Source organism: Oryzias latipes, chromosome 1, assembly GCF_053564925.1.
Source record: "Oryzias latipes strain Hd-rR chromosome 1, Olatipes_Hd-rR_3.1".
NCBI lineage: Eukaryota > Metazoa > Chordata > Actinopteri > Beloniformes > Adrianichthyidae > Oryzias > Oryzias latipes.
In genome coordinates, this window is record NC_136237.1 from 3966200 (window position 1) to 3987681 (window position 21482).

The 21482-nt window shown below is 42.5% G+C and overlaps 1 protein-coding gene and 1 long non-coding RNA gene across 3 annotated transcripts in view; one reads left to right on the forward strand and one right to left on the reverse strand.

The window, feature by feature from the left end:
• The window catches only part of LOC144994858 (uncharacterized), a 193931-nt gene extending 172788 nt beyond the window's left edge, over nt 1-21143 (forward strand). Inside the window, exon 2 of the mRNA XM_078954006.1 lies at nt 18445-21143. Coding sequence (XP_078810132.1) covers nt 18477-20339 — 1863 coding nt within the window. The 5' untranslated portion in view covers nt 18445-18476 and the 3' untranslated portion in view covers nt 20340-21143. The remainder of the gene's footprint in view (nt 1-18444) is intronic.
• On the reverse strand, nt 9231-17948 carry LOC105354968 (uncharacterized). 2 transcript variants are annotated; one of them, XR_013658584.1, is made up of 4 exons: nt 17839-17948; nt 17608-17751; nt 10028-17498; nt 9231-9393 (listed from the first exon to the last, which is right to left on the reverse strand). It is a non-coding gene; the product is annotated as an uncharacterized LOC105354968 (long non-coding RNA). The 2 variants fall into 2 exon arrangements; XR_013658575.1 differs by lacking the exon at nt 17839-17948 and having other exon boundaries at nt 17608-17777.
• Nucleotides 21144-21482: the final 339 nt, after the last annotated feature.

The window sequence follows — 21482 nt, forward strand, 5'->3', positions numbered from 1 at the left end:
CTCCTAGTAGACGCATTCGAACAAACTCCAGGCCACAAACGACATATTGCAGCAATCGTTCTGCATTTCCCCATCTATGATTCAAACAGAGGGAATTTTGCTCTCTGAAGGTCATGTTTCAACACAGAACATTTTGTCTATGAAAAGGAAGCAGAGCTCCACTTCTGAAGGTCCACGGCAGTCGGCAAAGAGCCGATCTTCACTGCTGAGAAAATTAACTGAGGATACTGTCGAGGATAGCCCGGAGGCAGGTTGTTAAGGAACCGACATGCAAATAAGCATGACGGAAGGCATAAAGGGCCTATATGGAAAAAGTAATTTTAGGAAGAATGCTCAAATGTGCAAATCCAAGATTAAAAAAAGAAAAGAAAAAGCGAAGTGAAGCACTTTCTGCTCGCTTTCCTTTCTGCATCATTCTGAACTTGTTATGAACCAACGGATCTTGACTAATTTAGGCGTTAGGCAATGAACCTGTGACTGTAGGTCAATTGAAGTTAATTGAGAATATTACAAAGAATCTGAGATTTATGGAAAAAATTATTTGTAGTTGCCATGAATGTATGTGCAAGTGTTAATATAAGAGACTTTGAAGCAGGTCTTCAGCTCAATATGTTGGTGTTTAAATGATCCGGGGGCTTTAAAGTTGAAGATCTGTTTTAGACTACGCTCTGGAGATTTTCAATGGTGCCAAGTTCGGCATCATGGAGGGATGCATTATGATGGAGTGTCATAACTTAAAGGGCCTATATCATGCGTTTATTAAGCCTTTTAAAGTAAACTATATATAAGTATATAGTATTAGATAGATAGAACATCAAAGAATAAAAACCAATATAAGAATATAAAAAAATCAGAAAATACATTAAGAAGTTTAAAAAAAAATTCATAATAAGTAAACAGCTTTATTGCATATTCAGTAGTGTGTTGTACTAAGGGATGTCAGAGATGAATACGATTTTTGAGTCAGTGGGAGATAAAAAGTGGGGGGGTGATGGAGCAGCTCTGGGGAGGAAGCTGTGTCTCAGTCTATTTGTCCTTGTTTTTATAACCCGGTCGATACCTCTTGTCCGATTGCAGCGGCACAAACAGGGAATGTCCAGGATGGCTGCTGTCCATGCTGATGGCCCGTGGTCTTCTCTTTAGACGCACTTTTTACACCACGTCTAGGTCTGGGAGCTCTATCTATCTATCTATCTATCTATCTATCTATCTATCTATCTATCTATCTATCTATCTATCTATCTATCTATCTATCTATCTATCTATCTATCTATCTATCTATCTATCTATCTATCTATCTATCTATCTATCTATCTATCTATCTATCTATCTATCTATCTATCTATCTATCTATCCATCCATCCATCCATCCATCCATCCATCCATCCATCCATCCATCCATCCATCCATCCATCCATCCATCCATCCATCCATCCATCCATCCATCCATCTATGGATAAAGAACAGAGGAAAGCCGTTGTGATGGATGTGGCAGTGCCAAGCGACGGGAACATCAGGAAGAAGGAACATGAGAAACTGGAGAAATACCAGGGACTCAGAGAAGAAATGGAGAAAGCCTGGAAAGTGAAGGTGACAGTGGTGCCTGTGGTAACTGAACCACTCAGGGCAGTAACCCCCAAGCTGGAGGAGTGGCTACAACTGATCCCTGGAAAGACCTCAGACCTCCCAGTCCAGAAAAGCGCAGTGCTAGGAACAGCCAAGATACTGCAGGACCCCTCAAGCTCCCAGGCCTCTGGTAGAGGACCCCAGCTTGGGTGAAATACCACCCGTGGAGGGTGAGAGGGGCGTTTTTATATATATAAATGTATATATATATATATATATATATATATATATATATATATATATATATATATATATATATATATATATATATATATATATATATATATGGACCACTAAAGAACGACATGGTGCGGGACTATGTAGTGCCCTGCATTTTAAATGCAATTTGGACGCCATGCTCACAACTTTTGTTCTTCTGGCATTTATTTAACGCTGATTATGACGATTTCCCAAAGTCAACTCTTAATACATATGAACATTTTCCGAAGACTATTTATGAAACTGCTGTGTTCTGATGATGAAAAACGTGGCTGATTTATAAAGAATACAATTATATACACGTTGGTGTAGAGTTTTTCTACTGAGCCATGACCTGACATGGGTGAAATAATAAATATCTCGTTCCCACAAAATAATATCTTGTTCCCTCGTTCAGCACTACAAAATGGCTAATGTAGTGCACTATGTACTGATTATGGTGGGAATTCGGACACAGGGCTTGTCTTATAAACATTGTTAGGTTACAACAATCCAAGAAACCAGTCCTCCGGGTTTTACGCGCAGTGCTGCATTAAGCCAAGCACACGAGCAGCTCGGCCATGCTGTGAGACAAATGAAATCCTTTGCCTTCTGTGTAGGACACTCATGGAAACTTGCTTTGCACAGACAGCAAGATAATGGTAGAGTGATGCTTTTTAGGCAAATACATCTTTGAAACACTGAGACTCCCATCTGTGCATTAAGAGGCCGGCATGCTGCTCTCAGCTCTGCACACGTCTAAGCAGATGAAGACGCTGTGAAGTAGACCAAAGCAAATCAGCAGAGCGTTTGGTAACTGGGACCTCCAAGGAAACATGCATTTTCTAAGCCTGTTTGTCAAGGCAAAACTCTAAAAGCTGAACAAATCAGCGGAGCAAGGCAAATCTGGAAATCTCAAACCGCCATGATTTATGTCTAAGTTGTCTTCTGTTCGGGGTGACGCTATCACGAAACAGCCTTTCAAAGGTGTATCTGAAAAATCACAGCCGCCCGTCACGCTCTGCACTCAGTAAACAGGAATATTTTTAACCTCTTGAGACCCGAGCTCTTGTTTGATATGCTTTTTATTTATTTTTTATTTGATAGTCACAAGGCCCCAGGTAATCAGAATTAACTACAGAGGTAGTGAAACCCACAATGTGATGTCAATATATGTGGACGCCATTCCTCAAGATGTTTGGTTTTAAATGATTTTTTCAGAAGTTTTTAGTCTTTTTTTTAGTCTAGTTTAGTCTAGTTTTTAGTCAATTGAAAGGCCAGCAAGTCACACATCTCTGCTTATGTAAACTGGCAAAATAAACTTCAGACCTGAACCAGTTTGGAGGCTGAAAGTGGTGAGGAAAAACATCTGAATGAAGACCTTTTCCTTGCTGTTAAACCTTTTCTGGACATCCAAGCTTTGCAGTTATTGAGTGAACAAAAGCACAGAAGGAAGAGACGATTCTCCTTCTGCCAAACGACTGAAAAGGAAAAGTCAATACTACTGTATTTCACATTCTGCTTACAGTTCATTTAATGTATTTGCTACCTTAAATGTTACAAAATGGTTGCTAATTGCTCCTGTTAACGACAATAAAATGCTCTAAAAGTTTCCCCGTGTCATTTGAATCTATTTTCTTGGCCCACTAATTTTTCCGAATCCTGCTGTTACTCATTTGGTTTTGCTCCTGTGAGTTGGATGTTTCATTGTCTAACAGCAAGAAACAGGCAGTTTAAGACGTAAATAAAATCAACAATCACATCAGGGTGGCTGGGCGTAGCCCCCTTAGAGATAGGGTGAGAAGCTCAGCCACCAGCAGAGAGAGCCGCTTCTCCTCCACATCGAGAGGTTGAGGTGGCTCGGGCATCTAGTTCGGATGCCTCCTGGACGCCTCCCTGGGTGGGTGTTGGGGCATGTCCCACTGGGTGGAGGTCCCAGGGAAGACCCAGGACACGCTGGAGGGACAACGTCTCTCGGCTAGCCTGGGAACGCCTCGGGGTCCCCCCAGAGGAGCTGGAGGAAGTGACCGGGGATGAGCAGAAGAAGATGGATGGATGGAATTGTATTACTTACCTATAAAGAGAATAAATACATCTATGATTCCATGATGGCAGATTCTGGTCATGATCCAGTTCTGAGCTCTCTAAAACAGCAGTGTCATGTTGCAGGAAAAAAAACCCAAAGTGCTGTGCGTGTTAAATATTTAGTCAAAACTGCGTACAACAACATCTAGGATTGAAAGTTCAACACTAAAATGGACCAATGCCGTCTGGCAACACGACAACAGGAGCTGCTCAGAAACATTTCTGCCATGGCACTTCTTGTGTTTGATCATTCAGTCCTTTTGGACCCCAATCCATTTTTGGTCCACAAAGATCTGTATTTTCAGACATAAACAGAGTTCAGGACATCCCAGAGCAATGAAAGACAGAACAGGTCTGTGTTTGTTTTCAAATTGAATGGAATATTTTAGCGTTTATACATAATATCAGCTCTGCACTGTCTCAGGTGCATTAGGCGGAGAACACTGGAATGATTACTAAACCTTGTAGGAGGGAAAAATTACACAGTCCCGATTTTTCTTTGGTTGTTAGTTTGTTTATGACATGTCTGCAAAAACAGGACCTGAAGAATGATGTCCTTTGTTCTGCTGACAGGCTTCAGAGGGAGCAGAGAATCATCAGGGAAAACCTGCGCTGCAAAAACAAGCCCAGCCTCCCTCAAGTTGGGGGTTTCCTTCAAAACAAAAACCTTTTCAAATAATGTGAACATCTGGCGGAAAAAACTCTTCCTAAATTAAAAATGTACTGTTACTGTTATTTAAAAATAACCCCACATGTAACCACACACACACAAGACACATTACCAACATTTAAACAATTAGGAATGAATAAATGGATGTTCTAAAAACATCCTTTCACATTTTTATTGCAGTAATAATACTGTAAGCCTTGTGTCACCTTAGGCAGCAGCGTTCGCTTTAGCTTTGTCAACACAAACCCTGTGAGTCATGATGCAACGCCGCCATGACCAGCACAGCTCATGGCGACGTCTCAGAGGCTTGCTAGGACAGCTGAGCAGCGTTTGCATGTTTGAGTCACCCTCCATGCCAGGGCCTCACAGGACTGGAGCAAAAAAACAGGCCTACAAAGAAACCAGCATGTTTGAGCTTAGATTATGTTCCTGTCAAACTTCAGCTGATTCAGTCCTACAGCAATCTATTTATAATAAACAATAAAAAATATTCTAAAACCACAAGTCATGTAATCTGAGTGAAACGTATAGTTGTTTACTAAATATGAAACATCTGCATTTAATTACTTTATTCGATTAACCTCCAATAAGAAGAAGTAAAACTGAATGGAAATGAATTCATGCAGATGCTGCGTTCACTTATAATTGGTAACAAAATTCTTTGTGTTAGTTTACCACCAGATCCTTTGAGACGACAAACTGAGGTTAAGGCGGGGTCTTTCTCACTCAAAGCACGAGTCCCCCATCCAGAACAACCTCAAGCATCTGAGTGAAAAGTTTCTCATTTTCTGAAGCCAGAAGTGTCTTTGCACACGTCATGCACTTGCAGCTGCAGCACGTGCTCGGCTATGGACAGCTGAGTTGATTTCCAATTCCAGTTGTTGATCCTCCGACAAATATTTAGGTTGGGGCTGATTGTTGCTATTGGCACAAGAAGCTAATCGTTTAAAACAGGTCAGATTTGTTTAACTGAAAGCTTCTTTTAATCTGTTGAGTCTTTGACCATTTTCTGTCAGCTGAAGGAACAGCTTTGTAGCGGTCCAGTTGGCATTTGCTTTTCAGCTACAATGACCCTGATACTTGCTGCATTGCAAAAACATTTTCCGTTGAAGTGTAACGCTCCAAACGTTGAGCATCTGTAGAATATATTTTTCTATTCTACATATATTCCTAGTGTGTAGTTTTCTGAATTGACCAGTAAATAAATGAATAACAAACCTTCCTGCCCAAAACTGTGCAGATGTGACAGACGGATTTAATTCAAACTTCTGTGCAGGATTGTTATGGAAAACAGTGGTGCTGGTCAATGAACAAGCTCACTATGCTAGAACATTCCAGGTACATTCCTGTGATCCCACAAACACATCGGAAATCCAAGAAAAGCCTTTAAATTGTGGGGCTGTTTCTTTAAGACGGCCCATGGAAACTTCAGAGCTGCTCCTAAATCATCTGGGAAAACTGAATCTCTCTTCCTGAAGTAGAATGTTTGGCAGGAAATATCTGACCTTTTGCTAATGAGATGTCAGAATTGATAGAACAAACTGGTGTAGCCTTTGGAACAGAGAGTAGTTGGGACCACTAGATTTTTTTCATTGGAGGATTAAAATGAAAAAAAAAATCATCTGAAGGAGACAGATATTTTTATGACTGTTGATATTTTTCTGAAAATTGCTGGTTTCTTTTGAAGGATCTGTGTGTTTGATTAAAACTAAGTGTGCAGAAGAATTGAATGAGTTTTGACACGGAGACCAGGCAGAGAACAGGATGATGAGGATAAGCAGGTTAGATGTTTAAGCAGCACGGCTGCTCGTTCATCAGTTTAGAACCCGGGCTGTTAGCAGTTATTTTAAATTAGTGATCAACCTTTAACCCTTGTGCTATCTTAGATGACCCCATCCTTACATTGACGTGTTCTCCCTACCATGACAAAGGTGGATAAAGCTGGAAAGATTTCATGTAATCCATGGACACCAGTGAAGATCACAAATCATTGAAGAAAAAAAGGTTCAGAGCACTGTCTAGTGGGTCTAGATGACCCAACTCCCAACTTTAAAGTGCCTAGAATAGCACAAGGGTTAAAGCCGATGAACTAAATTCACAGAGCAAAAGGAAATCTTTCAGACAGGCAGCGACTGTAGGAAAATTATACAGCAGCACCACCCTGAGGACAGAACAAAAATGTGAATCCAAGCCGTTTAATTTCAAAAAAGTAGAGAAAATAAGATGTGTATTGAAAAATCTGAGAAAAACTGACGACAGATTTAATATTTTAGAGCCCAAATCAACCAACATCACCAACATTTTGTTTTTGAGAGGGTGACTATAACATATATGAATAAAAAACACTGGTTCAATATCCTTCTGACTACCCACAATGCAAATGTGTCTTGTGTAGATGACATTTCTAAAGCTGGAGATCTCCCAACCACTGCAGGAACTCCTTTTTATTAAGAGGATATTTGAGTCTTTTCAATGATACCAAATGTGAAGAGGTGGGGTTCTGGGAATTGCAGTTTTGGTGGGTTAAAAAATGGACTGGACCATTTTTTTCATCCAGTATGGGACGGTATTGGTATCTTAAAATGTTTTTCTCTAAAATGTTTAAATGACTGTGTGTGAACAAACATAAATATCCTGCCATATATTTACAGGCTTCACTTGACAGCCTTGCTTCTAAATGGATCAAGCAGGAATCCAACCAATATTTTAACCTGACAAAGCTACATTGAAGACTTGTTAACCATCAATACCACCCAGACCTCCTCTTTACTCTAGAGTCTATTTTACTATATTTTATAATAAGTAGGAATTGTTTTAAAGGAAGTGAAAGTAAATGATGAATTGTCAAACATACTAGTAAAGTGAGTATAGTATACTCACAGAGTATAGTATAGTATAAAGTATACATAGTAAAGTGACCAGTAGAATTGAAAAACAGCTCCAAACACCAGGGAAATGGCAAAAACATAAGTGGGACAAAACAGCTCACTTCTGAAATGATTAGACAGACATAATGTAGAGAGAAGAATGAAAGATTTTAAAGACTGTTCGAATTACAAGCCAGATTGCAGTCCACATTCATTATTGATATGACCTCCAGAGGGCGCTCACACTTCACTGGATCAAATGTTAAAAGGCCGTTTTCGAAGGGAAAGACATTTTCTTTGATTTTTGGAATAAGAAGGTGTCTCTTCCAAAAAGGTTTCCTATACATTTACTGCCTGACCTTTAATTGACAGCCGCAGCTGTTTTGAAATTAAAATGAGTAAAAACACCACAAGAGGGTCTCTTCCCTCTGGCCCCTCCCCTCTGGGGTCACCACAGTAAATCATCTGCCTCCATCTAACCTTCTGCATCCTCTTCACTCGCATGTCCATCATGGCTGCTCTCACAGTCTTCTAAGTTCCTTTCAATCTCTCATACACTCTTAAAGGGTCAAATTAAGATCAGCTTAAAAAACAAAAAAACAGATTGTAAATTAAACAAAAAATGAAAACTCTGGAAATTTTAAAACTTGAATAAAAGAAAAAATTAACCTAAAACCGTTAATAATTTAAAAAATTATTAATCTTTATTTTCAACTCTGTGTTTTTTAAAAAACAAAACAAAAATAAAAGTTGAAAATATGAACATTTTATCTATATTGAGTTTTGGTTTTTTATTCAAGTTTTAAATTGACATTTTTTTATGTTTTCAATATTTCTTTAAAGTTTACCGTATTTTTTTTCACATATTTTTTTTTTTTCAAATTTAAAATATTATTTCCACATTTTCAATAATTCTTCCAAGTTAACAATGTGCTTTTTCGAGTTTAAAACTGTTTCCAAGTTTTATTTTTTTTTATTTAAAATCTTTTTTTGTATTTTCATTTTTAAGCTGATTCTAATTTGACACTCTTACGTGCCACATCCCACCCAAACCCTCCCTCCACCCAGTCCAACCTCCTTGCACTCACCTCTTCACCTCTTTCCTGCACTCTGTTGTGCTGGACTGTCGATCCAAGCTCCTTAAAGTTCTCCCCCTTCTTCTGGAGTTCCTCATTTATTTCCTTTCAGAGCAAACCTCCACCTTTCTAGATGCTCCTCTAACCGCTTTCTGCAGATAAAAATCTCCCCTTCACCTGGAACAGACCAGCTGAGGCCACACCCCCAACAGACACTTTAACTTGTCTGACCATCACCTGTCTGCCTTCATGAAGGTTCTCTGCAGCCCTCCAGCGGTGGAGAAAGATTTTCGCTGTAACTTTGATCACATTTGAAGGATCTATGGGAAAGTTAATCTTTTTGCTCTTCTGTTTTACTCAGATTAAACTTTGTATTACTTTTTGGACGGTGAAGGTTTTCCATCCATCATCAGTAGCATTTTGTTCCTGTTAAAAGTTCTATTGCTGATTCCTGAACTCAGCTGGTCTGCATGACTTGAAATCATTGTAGGTCCCTTTAAAGATTTGATCATATTTGTCATAAAGAAAAACATTCAAAATAAAGGGAAATAATACAAACATTTGGTTTTTACATTTATTTAATATGTTGTAAAAGTGACAGATGAAAAATCAAAAATGTACATTAAAGGGCTTTTGCAGTTTAGCCCTTTATTTGTTTTTTTCATTTTTTTTCCACTCATTTCAACAAACCCCAACACAGCAGAATGTGATTTTTGTAAGATATATTTATTGTATTCTTAATGTTTTGATGAGAAATGTTCCAGTGAGTCATCATGACACCAAAGGTGAGTCAAGTTTCTTCCATTTCTCTGATCAGATGTGGTGCACTGATCCATAACATTGTGATTGTGCTGTCAAGCCTCCATAAGACCTGTGGGGAACCCGAGACAGTTCAGCATCAGTGGGACCCCAAATTTACCCTGGTCCGTCTGCGCTTCGTGTTGGAGCCTTTCTCAGTTTGTTTACATTGCTTCCGTTGTGTCTCCGGTCTGGCCCCCCTGCCCCCAGAGGAATGGTTTGTCCTGCTACCGCCCTGGGGTGAGTAGCTCGTGCCGCTTTCTTCGCTCATCTAAAAGCTGAGCAATCAGACCTCATGCCCTCTGAGGTGAATGATGTTCATTTTTGGACCTCCAAAATTAAACTTGACGGTAATGTTGGTGTTCACGTCCGTTATCGCGTAGTCAGTGGGCACGTCATCTCATAAACATCATCATCTCAAAAATCAAATAACATTTTAATTTGAAAGTAGAAAGGAAGTTTTTATTTTGAAACTCAGACATTTTTCCGTTTTTTTTACTGCGACTTCACACGTCAACGGACTAGAAATAGAACTGCTGCGTACAGATTGCGTTGCGGTGCAGAGAGACGGATGTCAGACGCAGATGTGACGGAGGCGATCTGATTGATTCACGGACGTTCTGTTTTTTTATGTCAACACAAAGGAGACGCACTGCAAACAAACCAGTGAACGTACCGGAATGAGCTGCAGCTGTACGCTCACTTACCGGGCTGTGCAACTGCGGCCTCGGATCAGGCAGCGCCTTGGTCTTTGGCATAGTTTCCTTCCAGGACTTGTCCGCCTGAAGAAACAGATTGTACTCCGCTGGCAGCTGTCTCTTCATGTCTGTGTTCATGTCTGAAGCCATAAAAGTTCTCTGTAGATACAGCCAATTTCTTTGGCAGGTGAGCCACTCAGGCTGGAGAAGAAAGTCGACGAGGTGGAGAAGTAAGAAAGAGGCTGTGAGGTGAGGCAGAAGAGATGACTTGAACTAAATAAATAAATGAATAAAGCAGATGGAAAAATATTCAGCAGAAGAGAATGTCCTTAAAAGCAATCACTTTAAAAATATATTAAGGTTTGTTTTTTCCCCTCCACCAGGGGGTGATGCTGTTTAACAGGATGGAGTTCAAATCTGAATTTGGATCTGATGCCATAGAGGGTTTTGCATTTCCAGCACCAAGAGGGCGACTCCAGCCTGACAGAGCTATAGAAGGCAGATAAAGCTGCCATATCAGCAGAAGAATCACTGCTTCACATGTGAAGGGCACACAGATTGTTACCAGCGTCAGAGTAAACAGGCTCAGCAGTTTGTCCACCCCTCAGCCTGAAAGCAGACAGGTAGCGAGACGATGCCACTGTTTCTAAGTCGACCATGCTGTCATGCAGGAGTCCCTTCACACAAACACAAAAATATGATTTCAGATAGACAAACGCCATGGCGGTTTCTCTGTAAGTGCAGCACGTTGCCACCTGGATCTCGTCAGTGTCTCCCAGGCTGAAGGCGTCCTTCGAGTCTGGGTGAGAGACAACAGCGAAGCTTGTTTTCTTCCTCACATCCTCAATCTGCAGGACTCAGAAAAAGGTGTTGAACAGCATGCACTCAATTTCCTACAGCCACTTAGTCTATCTAATGCAAATGTCTCTTCATTTCTGTGGCTGCACATCAGCCTCCCATGGAACTACATCCTGCTTTGGGAAACTTGCATTCCATCATCCTCCAGTCATTCTGGACTTCATGGAACACACGTTCATCACAGGAAGGTAGACCATACACCTTTGACACGATCGTCTCCAGCAAAGCCTCCTCTGAAACCTAAAAGGTCACGAGATTAGAGGTTTCAGTGATCCTGATGGACGTCACTCTAAACAAAAATGAAACAATGGCAGCAAGAAATTCAGGCTTTGGATGATTAATGGGTCTCCAAATTCAACATAATTAATAAGAGTCTTGTATCTGTATGCAAGTGCATACACTGATGACATTTGCTATTGTTTACCTCATATAAATGTATTTATTTGGCATGGATGGAAGGAGCAGGGGAGCTGATGCTAGATGTCCTTTAATCCCCTGCATAGATTAATATGTATTTGGATCACTGCAGCTCCAGAACACAAATGAGTAAAAATAAACCTGTGCAGAGGCTGGATTGGCATGTTTGGCAGATTTTGTCAAATATTTGGAGGTAAGTACGTTACCCATGCATGGCAGCACATAATTAAATGTCAGCAGTTGCTATTTAACAAGTTTCTTCACTTTATTATATAAACATGCCATCAAAAATTGACTCTTCACCCAGAAGGTGAACGGAAAATCTACAGGAAATTTCACACTTTGTTGGTACACTAGATCAGGGTCGTTCATTCCTGGTCCTGGAGATCTACCACCCTGCCAGTTTTCCAGCTCTCCCTGCACTGCTTTCTGCTGATTACCTGGACCAGGTGTGTTCATTCAATCAGAATCTGGAGACATCTGATAGTGCTACTCAGCAGCTAGGAGGGCTTGGAGATCTGGAAAACTGGCAGGGTGGTAGATCTCCAGGACCAGGAATGAACAGCCCTGCTCCAGAGGAATGAAAAGGATGGAATTATAGGCATTTCCCAAATGACTTGATGCATTTTCAACTGTCTGCATGCGTTCAGAAGATCTGTCACTTTATGTTAAGCCTGTCAGGAACTGGTGGTGGAGGAACCAAAATGCAGGAGACCCGGCTTGGTGACAAAAAATAAAACAGTTAATTAAACAAACTGAAACATGACAAAACCATGGGGAGAAACAAAAAGGTGAAAAAGTAGAAAAGAGCAGATGGCCTGACACTGATGAACTGAAAGGCAGACACTTCCATACACTGAGGGTTATTACTGGTAAATGAAGACCAGCTGTGGATGAACAACCTGGATCTTGTGTGACAGACAGGGCAACTCAGAACATGACCGAAACAGCCCAAAAACCAAACTAAGCAACAGAACCCTCACCAAGCCAACAGGGCTTCCATCAACATCGTGATGACATCACAAGATGACAGCAGATAGTTTTTGACTGGCACATAGAAGATTTAGTAGCAAACGTTTCATGCTTACTTTGGTGGAAAGAGTCCTGCTGTGTGGAGGTAAGAAGTTGGGCTTCATTGAACCTGGATCTAGACTTTCTTTCCTTTTTTTTTTAGTGTTCCCCACATGTTACAAACCTCCTCTTCAGTCAACTGATTTTAGCTCTTGTACTTTACTGTAACGTTGTTACAATACTTAGCATAAAAGACGTGCAATACTGTGAGAGGAGGAGTCTTTGCTTCATTCATCAGAAGCCTTAGGCCTCAATCACATGTGCCTGTACGGGGTTGATCTGTACTAGTGCTGCGGGTCTCATGGTTCCCCGGGCCCGTGGAGGGTCGTATAGAGAAGCAATCAAAGGTGTGCCGTGCAGGTTCCTTGGGGCCCCCTCAATGGACGTCCTGAAAATGGAACATACCATTGTCGTGCATGTGGTAACATTTTGTGAAGTATTTGTGAGAATAATGTAAGTTACACACACGTATATTGTATGAGTGATGCTGTTGTACAATGACCTTATGCCGCACTGTAGTCCTTAGTGAGGTGGGCTCACTGGCCCCTTACTGACCACGCACAAATGCTGCACGCACGGGGTGTGCATGTACTGTGGAAGTGCAGGTAAGATAACTGTAGGATGAGAACACAAAACACACACGGGGCTCCTGGTGCAGTGTGCAGGTTTTCAGTGGGGTTAAGAAAAGGGGAAAAAATCAGAACAAGTCTGCGTTTCACCTATTTCACCGTTACTTACTCTTAAACGTGTTGTACAAGTTTTCACTCTGACCATGAACATGTGCATGAACATTCTTTCTCTACGGGCTCACCGAGTGGTCTACAACCTGTACATGTTTGTCCGTTTTTTGCCCCAGGACAGCCCATATCCACCCATACGGGCATTTGAGACTAAGGCACAAGAAGTGAGACATTTGGTTTCCACAGAGGGCAGCAAGAACAAGACTATTGGTTCTTCTGACCAGAACGTCACGACAAGAGAAGTGTATTCAGACCGAACATGGCTCTTCAGTTCATCTCGAGCTTGGAACGCACCCTGACAATGTAAAATGAAAACCTTATTAAATAGACCAATCAGTGGGGCTGCAGCACATCTTATGTCCATGGACAGTTAGGTTAACGTTTGACAGCATGTCTGGCCATGATCTGGACCAGAATGTGTCGTATTCCAGGCCTTGAGGGCTGGTGTCCTGCTGCTTTTTTCAAATATTCCAGCAGAGTTAGTGGGAAAACAAGCAATGCATCGGCCCTGAAGGACTGCAGTTTGACACCTGTGATCTGGGCTCTGTTAGTGGGGTTGAGGACCTTAACTGGAGCCCAAAGGCTAGCTCATAATCTATGCGTAGCGCGGCATTCGTCTTCAGTGCAAGGCTGTGAGAGAGGGAGTAATGGTCTCTCTGCACTGAACATCATATTTATGAGAGGCACAAGTGCAGAACTCCTGTGACGTCCCCCCAGGGTCCTCCTAGTGAAGCACATGTCATGTGCACCAAACATTGTCACAGCGAAGCCTACAGCGACAGCATGACAGCAACAGCAGAATTTGCTGTTTTGGAGTAGATTTAGGAGGAAGAGAGCCACATGTTTGAAGCAGAGGAAGGAGGGTGTTGTTACTAAAAGTTGCAGAAGGAATGAAGAAGGAGACACGGATGTCTGTTGGAACCAGGTCACATCATGTTCGCTTGCAAGAGAAACTTTGGTAGTGGGATGAGTCAAAAACAAGGTGCAGGAAGTCTATATTTGGTGCTGTAACACCAAATCGATATCCTTCCTGACATAATGTTTTACTTCTTGATGAGTATGAAGCAGCATTAAATCTTCATCTGCACGAGTCACAAGTTTTCTGACTCGACGTTCATGAAACACTGGATTTTGCTCAAACTACATCTCTATTCAGTTGAACAAAAACTCAAATTTTTCACATTTTTGATCTTCTTTGAGCTATGGACTCGAACACCTCACAAGATGAATCCCTGTCCATTCTTGTTGAATTTAAAATGTCTGCTGTTTAGCATCCTTAGTGTTTTTCTTTTACTCTGTTATTCAACAAGTGCCATGCGTTTTAGAGAACGGATAAAAAACAGTTAGTCAGACACACAAACTCTTCTTTTTCCATATATTCACGCAGGCGCTGTGACGTGCAAGGGGGTCTGTAGGAGTTATAGGGATGTTGGAGCCAACCAGCTGTTGTCAGGCGAAAGCAAGGTACCACCTGGAATGTTTGGCCAAATCCGAATTGCTTCCCTACCCATATGGTTTCTCCGTACCTTTACATTTATCCCGTCAACCGGAAAGATATGGGGAAAAAAATTCTACTACCGCTTGATGACACCATCAACAGTGGTAGGTCAATGACATTGAGAGTTGTAGTTAAGCAGCTTTACTGCCACCTACAGGACAACAGCCACTTTGAAGACTTTCAGTCGGGGTTTAGACCTCACCACAGTACGGAAACTGCACTAGTTAGAGTCTCTAATGACTTGTTATTGGCCTCAGAAAAGGGACTACTTTCTATTCTGGTCCTGTTGGACCTCAGTGCAGCCTTTGACACTATCGACCACGGTATTTTACTCCATAGATTAGAGCAGGACATAGGGATCAGAGGATCTGCTCTCCAGTGGTTTAAATCCTATCTGTCTGATAAGTATCAGTTCGTTAATGTAAATGGCCATTCCTCTCAGTGCACTCGAGTCAACTATGGAGTCCCACAGGGCTCAGTCTTGGGACCGATCCTGTTTACGCTTTATATGCTACCCCTAGGAAACATAATCAGGAAACACAGCATTAATTTTCATTGTTATGCCGACGATACGCAGTTGTATTTATCCATGAAGCCTGACCAGAATGACCAGATAGAGAAACTGAACGCCTGCATCAGTGACATCAAGACCTGGATGACAATTAATTACCTCCTCTTGAACCCAGAAAAAACTGAGGTCATTATACTTGGTCCTAAAAACCTCAGAGATACTCTGTCTGCTCAGATAGTCTCCCTGGATGGCATAAGTATAGCCCCCAATTCCACAGTTAGAAACCTTGGGGTTTTACTTGACCAGGATTTATCATTTAAGGCTCACATATCTCAGGCGTGCAGAACTGCCTTTTTTCACCTGCGGATTATTGCTAAGATCAGAAATATACTTTCTAAGAGTGATGCTGAAAAACTCATCCATGCATTTGTTACGTCGAGGCTGGATTACTGTAACTCCTTGTTAGCAGCGTGTCCTAAGAGTTCCTTAAGAAGTCTCCAGCTTGTTCAGAACGCAGCAGCTAGATTGTTAGCTGGAACCAGCAGAAGAGATCACATCACTCCTGTGTTAGTTTCGCTCCATTGGCTCCCAGTTGATTCCAGAATCAAGTTCAAGATCCTCCTGTTAACCTATAAGGCCTTACATGGAATGGCCCCGTCCTATACTAAGGACCTCATAGTCCCTTACCATCCAATAAGAACACTTCGCTCGCAAAATGCAGGACTGCTTGTGGTTCCTAGAATTGGTAAAAGTACGGTTGGAGGTAGAGCGTTTAGCCACCAAGCCCCTGTCTTATGGAATAAACTCCCAGCTCATGTAAGAGAGGCCGACTCAGTTTCTACATTCAAAGTTAGACTGAAAACATTCCTCTTTGGACAGGCTTATTGTCAGACTAGTTAGTATTCAGAGATTATTTAACTTAATGTTAATTTGTTTAAATTAAACTTAATAATAACTATTTCTTTTAAAAGGCTGTTAGAAGTTGAAGCTGGGGTAACTATGGTGCACTGGGGTTCTGTCCTCTTTCCTTTTTTTACTTCTACCCTTCCTCTCCTCTATTTTTGATCATCATTTATCATTTAGTTCTCCATGCCTCTGTTTGGTGCAGTGCGATTCATGTATTGTCCCTCTTTTCCTCTCCCCTCCTGGGGAGTGGGAGTGCTTCCAGACTCCAGTTGGTTCATCCGTGCTCCAGTTCCTGACCGTTTACCTCGCCTTTGCTCCCGCTCCTACACCTGGCTGTGGATCCTGCCTCTGGCTCATCTCTGGCTCGTCTCTGCTCTGTACCTGACCGAGTTCCTCGTCTCTGCTCCTGCTCCTACACCTGGCTGTGGTTCCTGTCTCCGGCTCGACTCGCGCCTTTGACTGTCCCCACAACCACGGCTGGATGAAGCTCGTCTGCTGGACTTTTATATATGTAGTTGTAGATTTAGATAAGTTAATTCTTCTCTAAGATTTCTGGTAAATCGCCTGTCCGTCCTGGGGGAGGATCCCTCCTTCATGTGGGCACCCCTGAGGTTTCTTCGTTTTTTCCGGAATCCGGTTTTTTTGGGAGTTTTTCCTTACCGCGAAGGGGGGTCTAAGGGCAGGGATGCCAGTATAGCTTAGTCAGTTTGTTAGTTCATTTTAGTATTTTCCTATTGAACTCTTTGTATTCACGATCCTTTTGATTTCATGTTTTACTTCGAAGCCCATCGAGACGACTGTTGTTGTGATTTTGGGCTATACAAATAAAATTGAATTGAATTGAATTGAATTAGCGCGACATCAGCCCGAAGTTGCTACAGATCCACCTTAAAAAAACACTTTTGGATACCACTACAGCTCTAAATGCCCCTACAGTTGGAGCAATGGGGAGGAGCAATTCGGATTCGGCCTTTGTCAGTCCTTTGCAGGGATCAAGTTTTCATACTGGAAACAAACGATAAGTTCATCTTTTAATTTGCTCTACGTAAAATGTTCTACTGGTTTAGTTTTAGATTTAAAAAAAAAACTCTTCCTCTCTCCAAACTTTTTTAAGTCTCTTGTGATCGCTATAGATTTTATTAGACAGACAGGTGCTTTGAATGTTTTTGTTAAAGTTTAAATTGAATTGACACACTTTAATTCTCTGTTTTCCATGTTGAAATTTAAACACATTCAGCTGAGTTTTCTTCTGTCAACTATGTGGATTACAATCTGTCAGGACAAATCAGGGGGAAAAATGCATGCAGCTTGATCAGTTAGCACCTCATGTAGCGCCTTGCCAAACAAGAAAACCCCAAGCTCTTCCCAAGCAGCCAAAGGAAGCTCCTCAGCATTCAGCGGGGCGCACACCAAAGACTCCAGTGACTTCCAGTGCTCTGGTTTCATACTTGGGTTGCTCAGATCACTTATCACAGGCAGCTGCAGGAAACAGACAGATTTTAATTAGATAGCACGTCGGAAATAAACCTGTGGTAGCATCGTTCATGATTCCCATCTGCCAAAAAAGAAAATCGATGGCTCCACATACCCAGCCTCTGCTTCATGAACTCCACTTTAACCTTTAAACCCGGGACTAAAGTGTTTGGAGGCAGCTTCTCCAGCTTCTTGACATGCTCGCTGAGTTTTCAGTCTGTGAATAGAGCCGCTCAAAGTCCACTTGCTTTAATGTGTTCTAAGAGTATGTACAAAAGAAGAACTGTTTTTGCCTGTGTATGGATGCAGACCAAGCTTACATGTAAATTTCCCATTAGCATCTCACCTTCCACCGTCGCTCATATTAAGTTTGGCACACGTGCAGAGATTCCGAAAAGAAGCTCCTTCAGCCCAAACTCTCAGTTCAACTTCTGCAGGGTGTCAAATCGGGTCCCTTCCATCTTTTTTCATCATCATTAAAATAGCTTTTCTTCACTGCAGTAAAAGTTCCAACAAAAAACAAAAAAAAAACAAAAATTGCTGAAAAGAATCTTGAATTTCTTCTGGTAGGCATCTGCAGGCAGTTGTGAGGTTCTGTCTGGATTTCACTCAAATAAGGACGCACTTCAGAATAAGCTTCATTGATGTCGAAGAGTTTTTGTCTAGCCACAGGGGTTGCAAGCCAGTTGCCTCTGTGCCGGTCCCAAGCCCGGATAAATAGAGAGGGTTGCGTCAGGAAGGGCATCCGGCGTAAAAATTGCCAAAATAACCATGCGAATCATCCACAACACTTTAGACATACTGGATCGGTCGAGGCCCGGGTTAACAACGACCGCCACCGATGCTGTTAACCTACAGGGTGTCGGTGTAAATTTGACTACTGTTGGTGGAAGAAAGAGGGGAGGCAGAAGGGTCCGTGACCAGAGAGAGAAGGGAAAAGGCAGGAACATAGGTTTGAGAATAGGGACTCTTAACGTTGGCACAATGACAGGGAAAGGCAGAGAGCTGGCAGACATGATGGAGAGAAGGAAGGTAGATGTACTGTGTGTGCAGGAGACAAGGTGGAAGGGCAGCAAGGCACGTAGTATTGGAGGAGGATACAAACTGTTCTATCATGGTGTTGATAGGAAGAGAAACGGGGTAGGTGTGATTCTGAAGGGGGAGTTTGTAAACAGTGTTCTAGAGGTGAAAAGAGTCTCAGACAGGATGATGAGCCTAAAGTTAGAAATTGAAGGGGTGATGGTGAATGTAGTCAGTGGGTATGCGCCACAGGTTGGCTGTGAGTTAGAAGTGAAGGAGAGATTCTGGAGTGAGTTGGATGAGGTCATAGAGAGTTTTCCCAGAGGAGAGAGAGTTGTTATTGGAGCAGACTTTAATGGGCATGTTGGTGAGGGCAATAGAGGTGATGAGGAGGTGATGGGCAGGTTTGGTGTGAAGGAAAGGAATCTGGAGGGACAGATGGTGGTGGACTTTGCGAAGAGGATGGAAATGGCTGTAGTCAACACTTACTTCCAGAAGAGAGAGGAACATAGAGTGACATACAGAAGTGGAGGTAGGAGTACTCAGGTGGACTACATCCTATGTAGACGAGGTCATTTGAGAGAGGTTAATGACTGCAAAGTGGTGGTAGGAGAGAGTGTAGCCAGACAGCACCGCATGGTGGTGTGTAAGATGACTCTGGAGGTCAGGAAGAAGAAGAGAGGGAAAACAGAAAAGAAGACCAAGTGGTGGAAGCTACAGAATGAAGAAACTTGTGAGGAATTTAGGCAGAAGTTGAGACAGGTTCTGGGTGGTCAGGATGAGCTTCCAGATGACTGGGAAACTACAGCAGAGATTATCAGGGAAACAGGTAGGAAGGTGCTAGGTGTGTCATCTGGAAAGAGGAAAGACGGTAAAGACACTTGGTGGTGGAATGAGGAAGTACAGGACTGCGTCCAGAGGAAGAGGTTGGCTAAAAGGAAGTGGGATGTAGAAAGGACTGAGGAAGGTAGACAGGAGTACAAGGAAGCGCAGCGTAGAGTGAAAAGAGAGGTGGCAAAGGCCAAACAGAAAGCTTACGATGAGCTATATGACAGGTTAGACACAAAGGAAGGAGAAAAGGACTTGTACAGGCTAGCCAGACAGAGAGACAGAGATGGGAAGGACGTGCAACAGATAAGGGTGATTAAGGACAGAGATGGAAAGGTGCTAACAACCCAGGAGAGTGTACAGAAAAGATGGAAGGAGTATTTTGAGGAGCTGATGAACGAGGAAAATGACAGGGAAAGAAGGGAGGAAGATGTGGTTGTTGTGGAGCAGGAAGTAGCAGAGATTGGAAAGGATGAGGTTAGGAAGGCTCTGAAAAGGATGAAGAGCGGAAAGGCCGTTGGTCCTGATGACCTACCTGTGGAGGTATGGAAGTGCTTAGGAGAGACAGCAGTGGAATTTCTAACGAGGTTGTTCAATAGGATTTTAGAGAGTGAGAAGATGCCTGAGGAATGGAGGAGAAGCGTTCTGGTTCCGATCTTTAAGAACAAGGGTGACATGCAGAACTGCAGCAACTATAGAGGAATAAAGTTGATGAGCCACACAATGAAGCTGTGGGAAAGAGTAGTGGAAGCCAGGCTTAGGAAGAAGGTGGATATTTGTGAGCAGCAGTATGGTTTCATGCCCCGTAAGAGCACCACTGATGCCATTTTTGCTTTGAGAATGTTGATGGAAAAGTACAGAGATGGTCAGAAGGAGCTGCATTGTGTGTTCGTAGATTTAGAGAAGGCGTATGACAGGGTGCCGAGGGAGGAGCTGTGGTACTGTATGAGGTCGTCTGGAGTGGCAGAGAAGTATGTCAGAGTAGTTCAGGATGTATGAGAGAAGTATGACGGTGGTGAGATGTGCTGTAGGTCAGACAGAAGAGTTCAAGGTGGAGGTGGGACTACACCAAGGATCAGCTTTGAGTCCTTTTTTGTTTGCTATGCTGATGGACAGGCTGACAGACGAGGTAAGACAGGAATCTCCCTGGACAATGATGTTTGCGGATGACATTGTAATTTGCAGTGAGAGTAGAGAGCAGGTGGAGGAACAGCTAGAGAGGTGGAGGTTTGCTCTGGAAAGAAGAGGCATGAAGGTCAGTCATAGTAAGACAGAATACATGTGTCTGAACGAGAGGGATCAAGGTAGAAGCGTTAGGTTACAGGGGGCTGAGGTGAAGAAGGTGCAGGAGTTTAAGTACTTGGGGTCAACAGTTCAGTGTGATGGGGAGTGTGGAAAAGAGGTGAAGAGGCGAGTGCAGGCAGGTTGGAGCGGGTGGAGGAAAGTGTCAGGAGTGTTGTGTGACAGAAGAGTGCCAGCAAGACTCAAAGGAAAGGTGTACAAGACAGTGGTGAGACCAGCTCTGCTCTATGGGTTAGAGACGGTAGCAGTGAGACAGAGACAAGAGGCTGAGATGGAGGTAGCGGAGATGAAGATGTTGAGGTTCTCCTTAGGAGTGACCAGGTTAGACAGGATAAGGAACGAGTACATCAGAGGGACGGCTCATGTTGCCTGTGTTAGCAACAAAGTCAGAGAAGCCAGACTGAGATGGTTTGGACATGTTCAGAGGAGGGATAGTGGATATATTGGTAGAAGGATGTTGGAGATGGAGCTGCCTGGCAGGAGGGCAAGAGGACGGCCAAAGAGGAGATATCTGGATGTCTTAACAGAGGACATGAAGTTGGCTAATGTTAGGGTAGAAGATGTTCATGATAGAGTGAGGTGGAAAACGATGATTCGCTGTGGCGACCCCTGATGGGAAAAGCCGAAAGAGAAAGAAGATGTCGAAGAGTTTTTGATTCTACAATAAAAATAACATATTTACAATTAAAAATATATTTACATGAACACACGACAGAGAATAAAAGAGTGTCATTCAGAAGATTACAGGTAAAAGTACAAGTAAATGATGCCTGACGAGGTGTCGGCACTTTCCTACTTAAGACTGGAGGCAGCGCCGGGCGAGTTACGCCACAGTTTGGG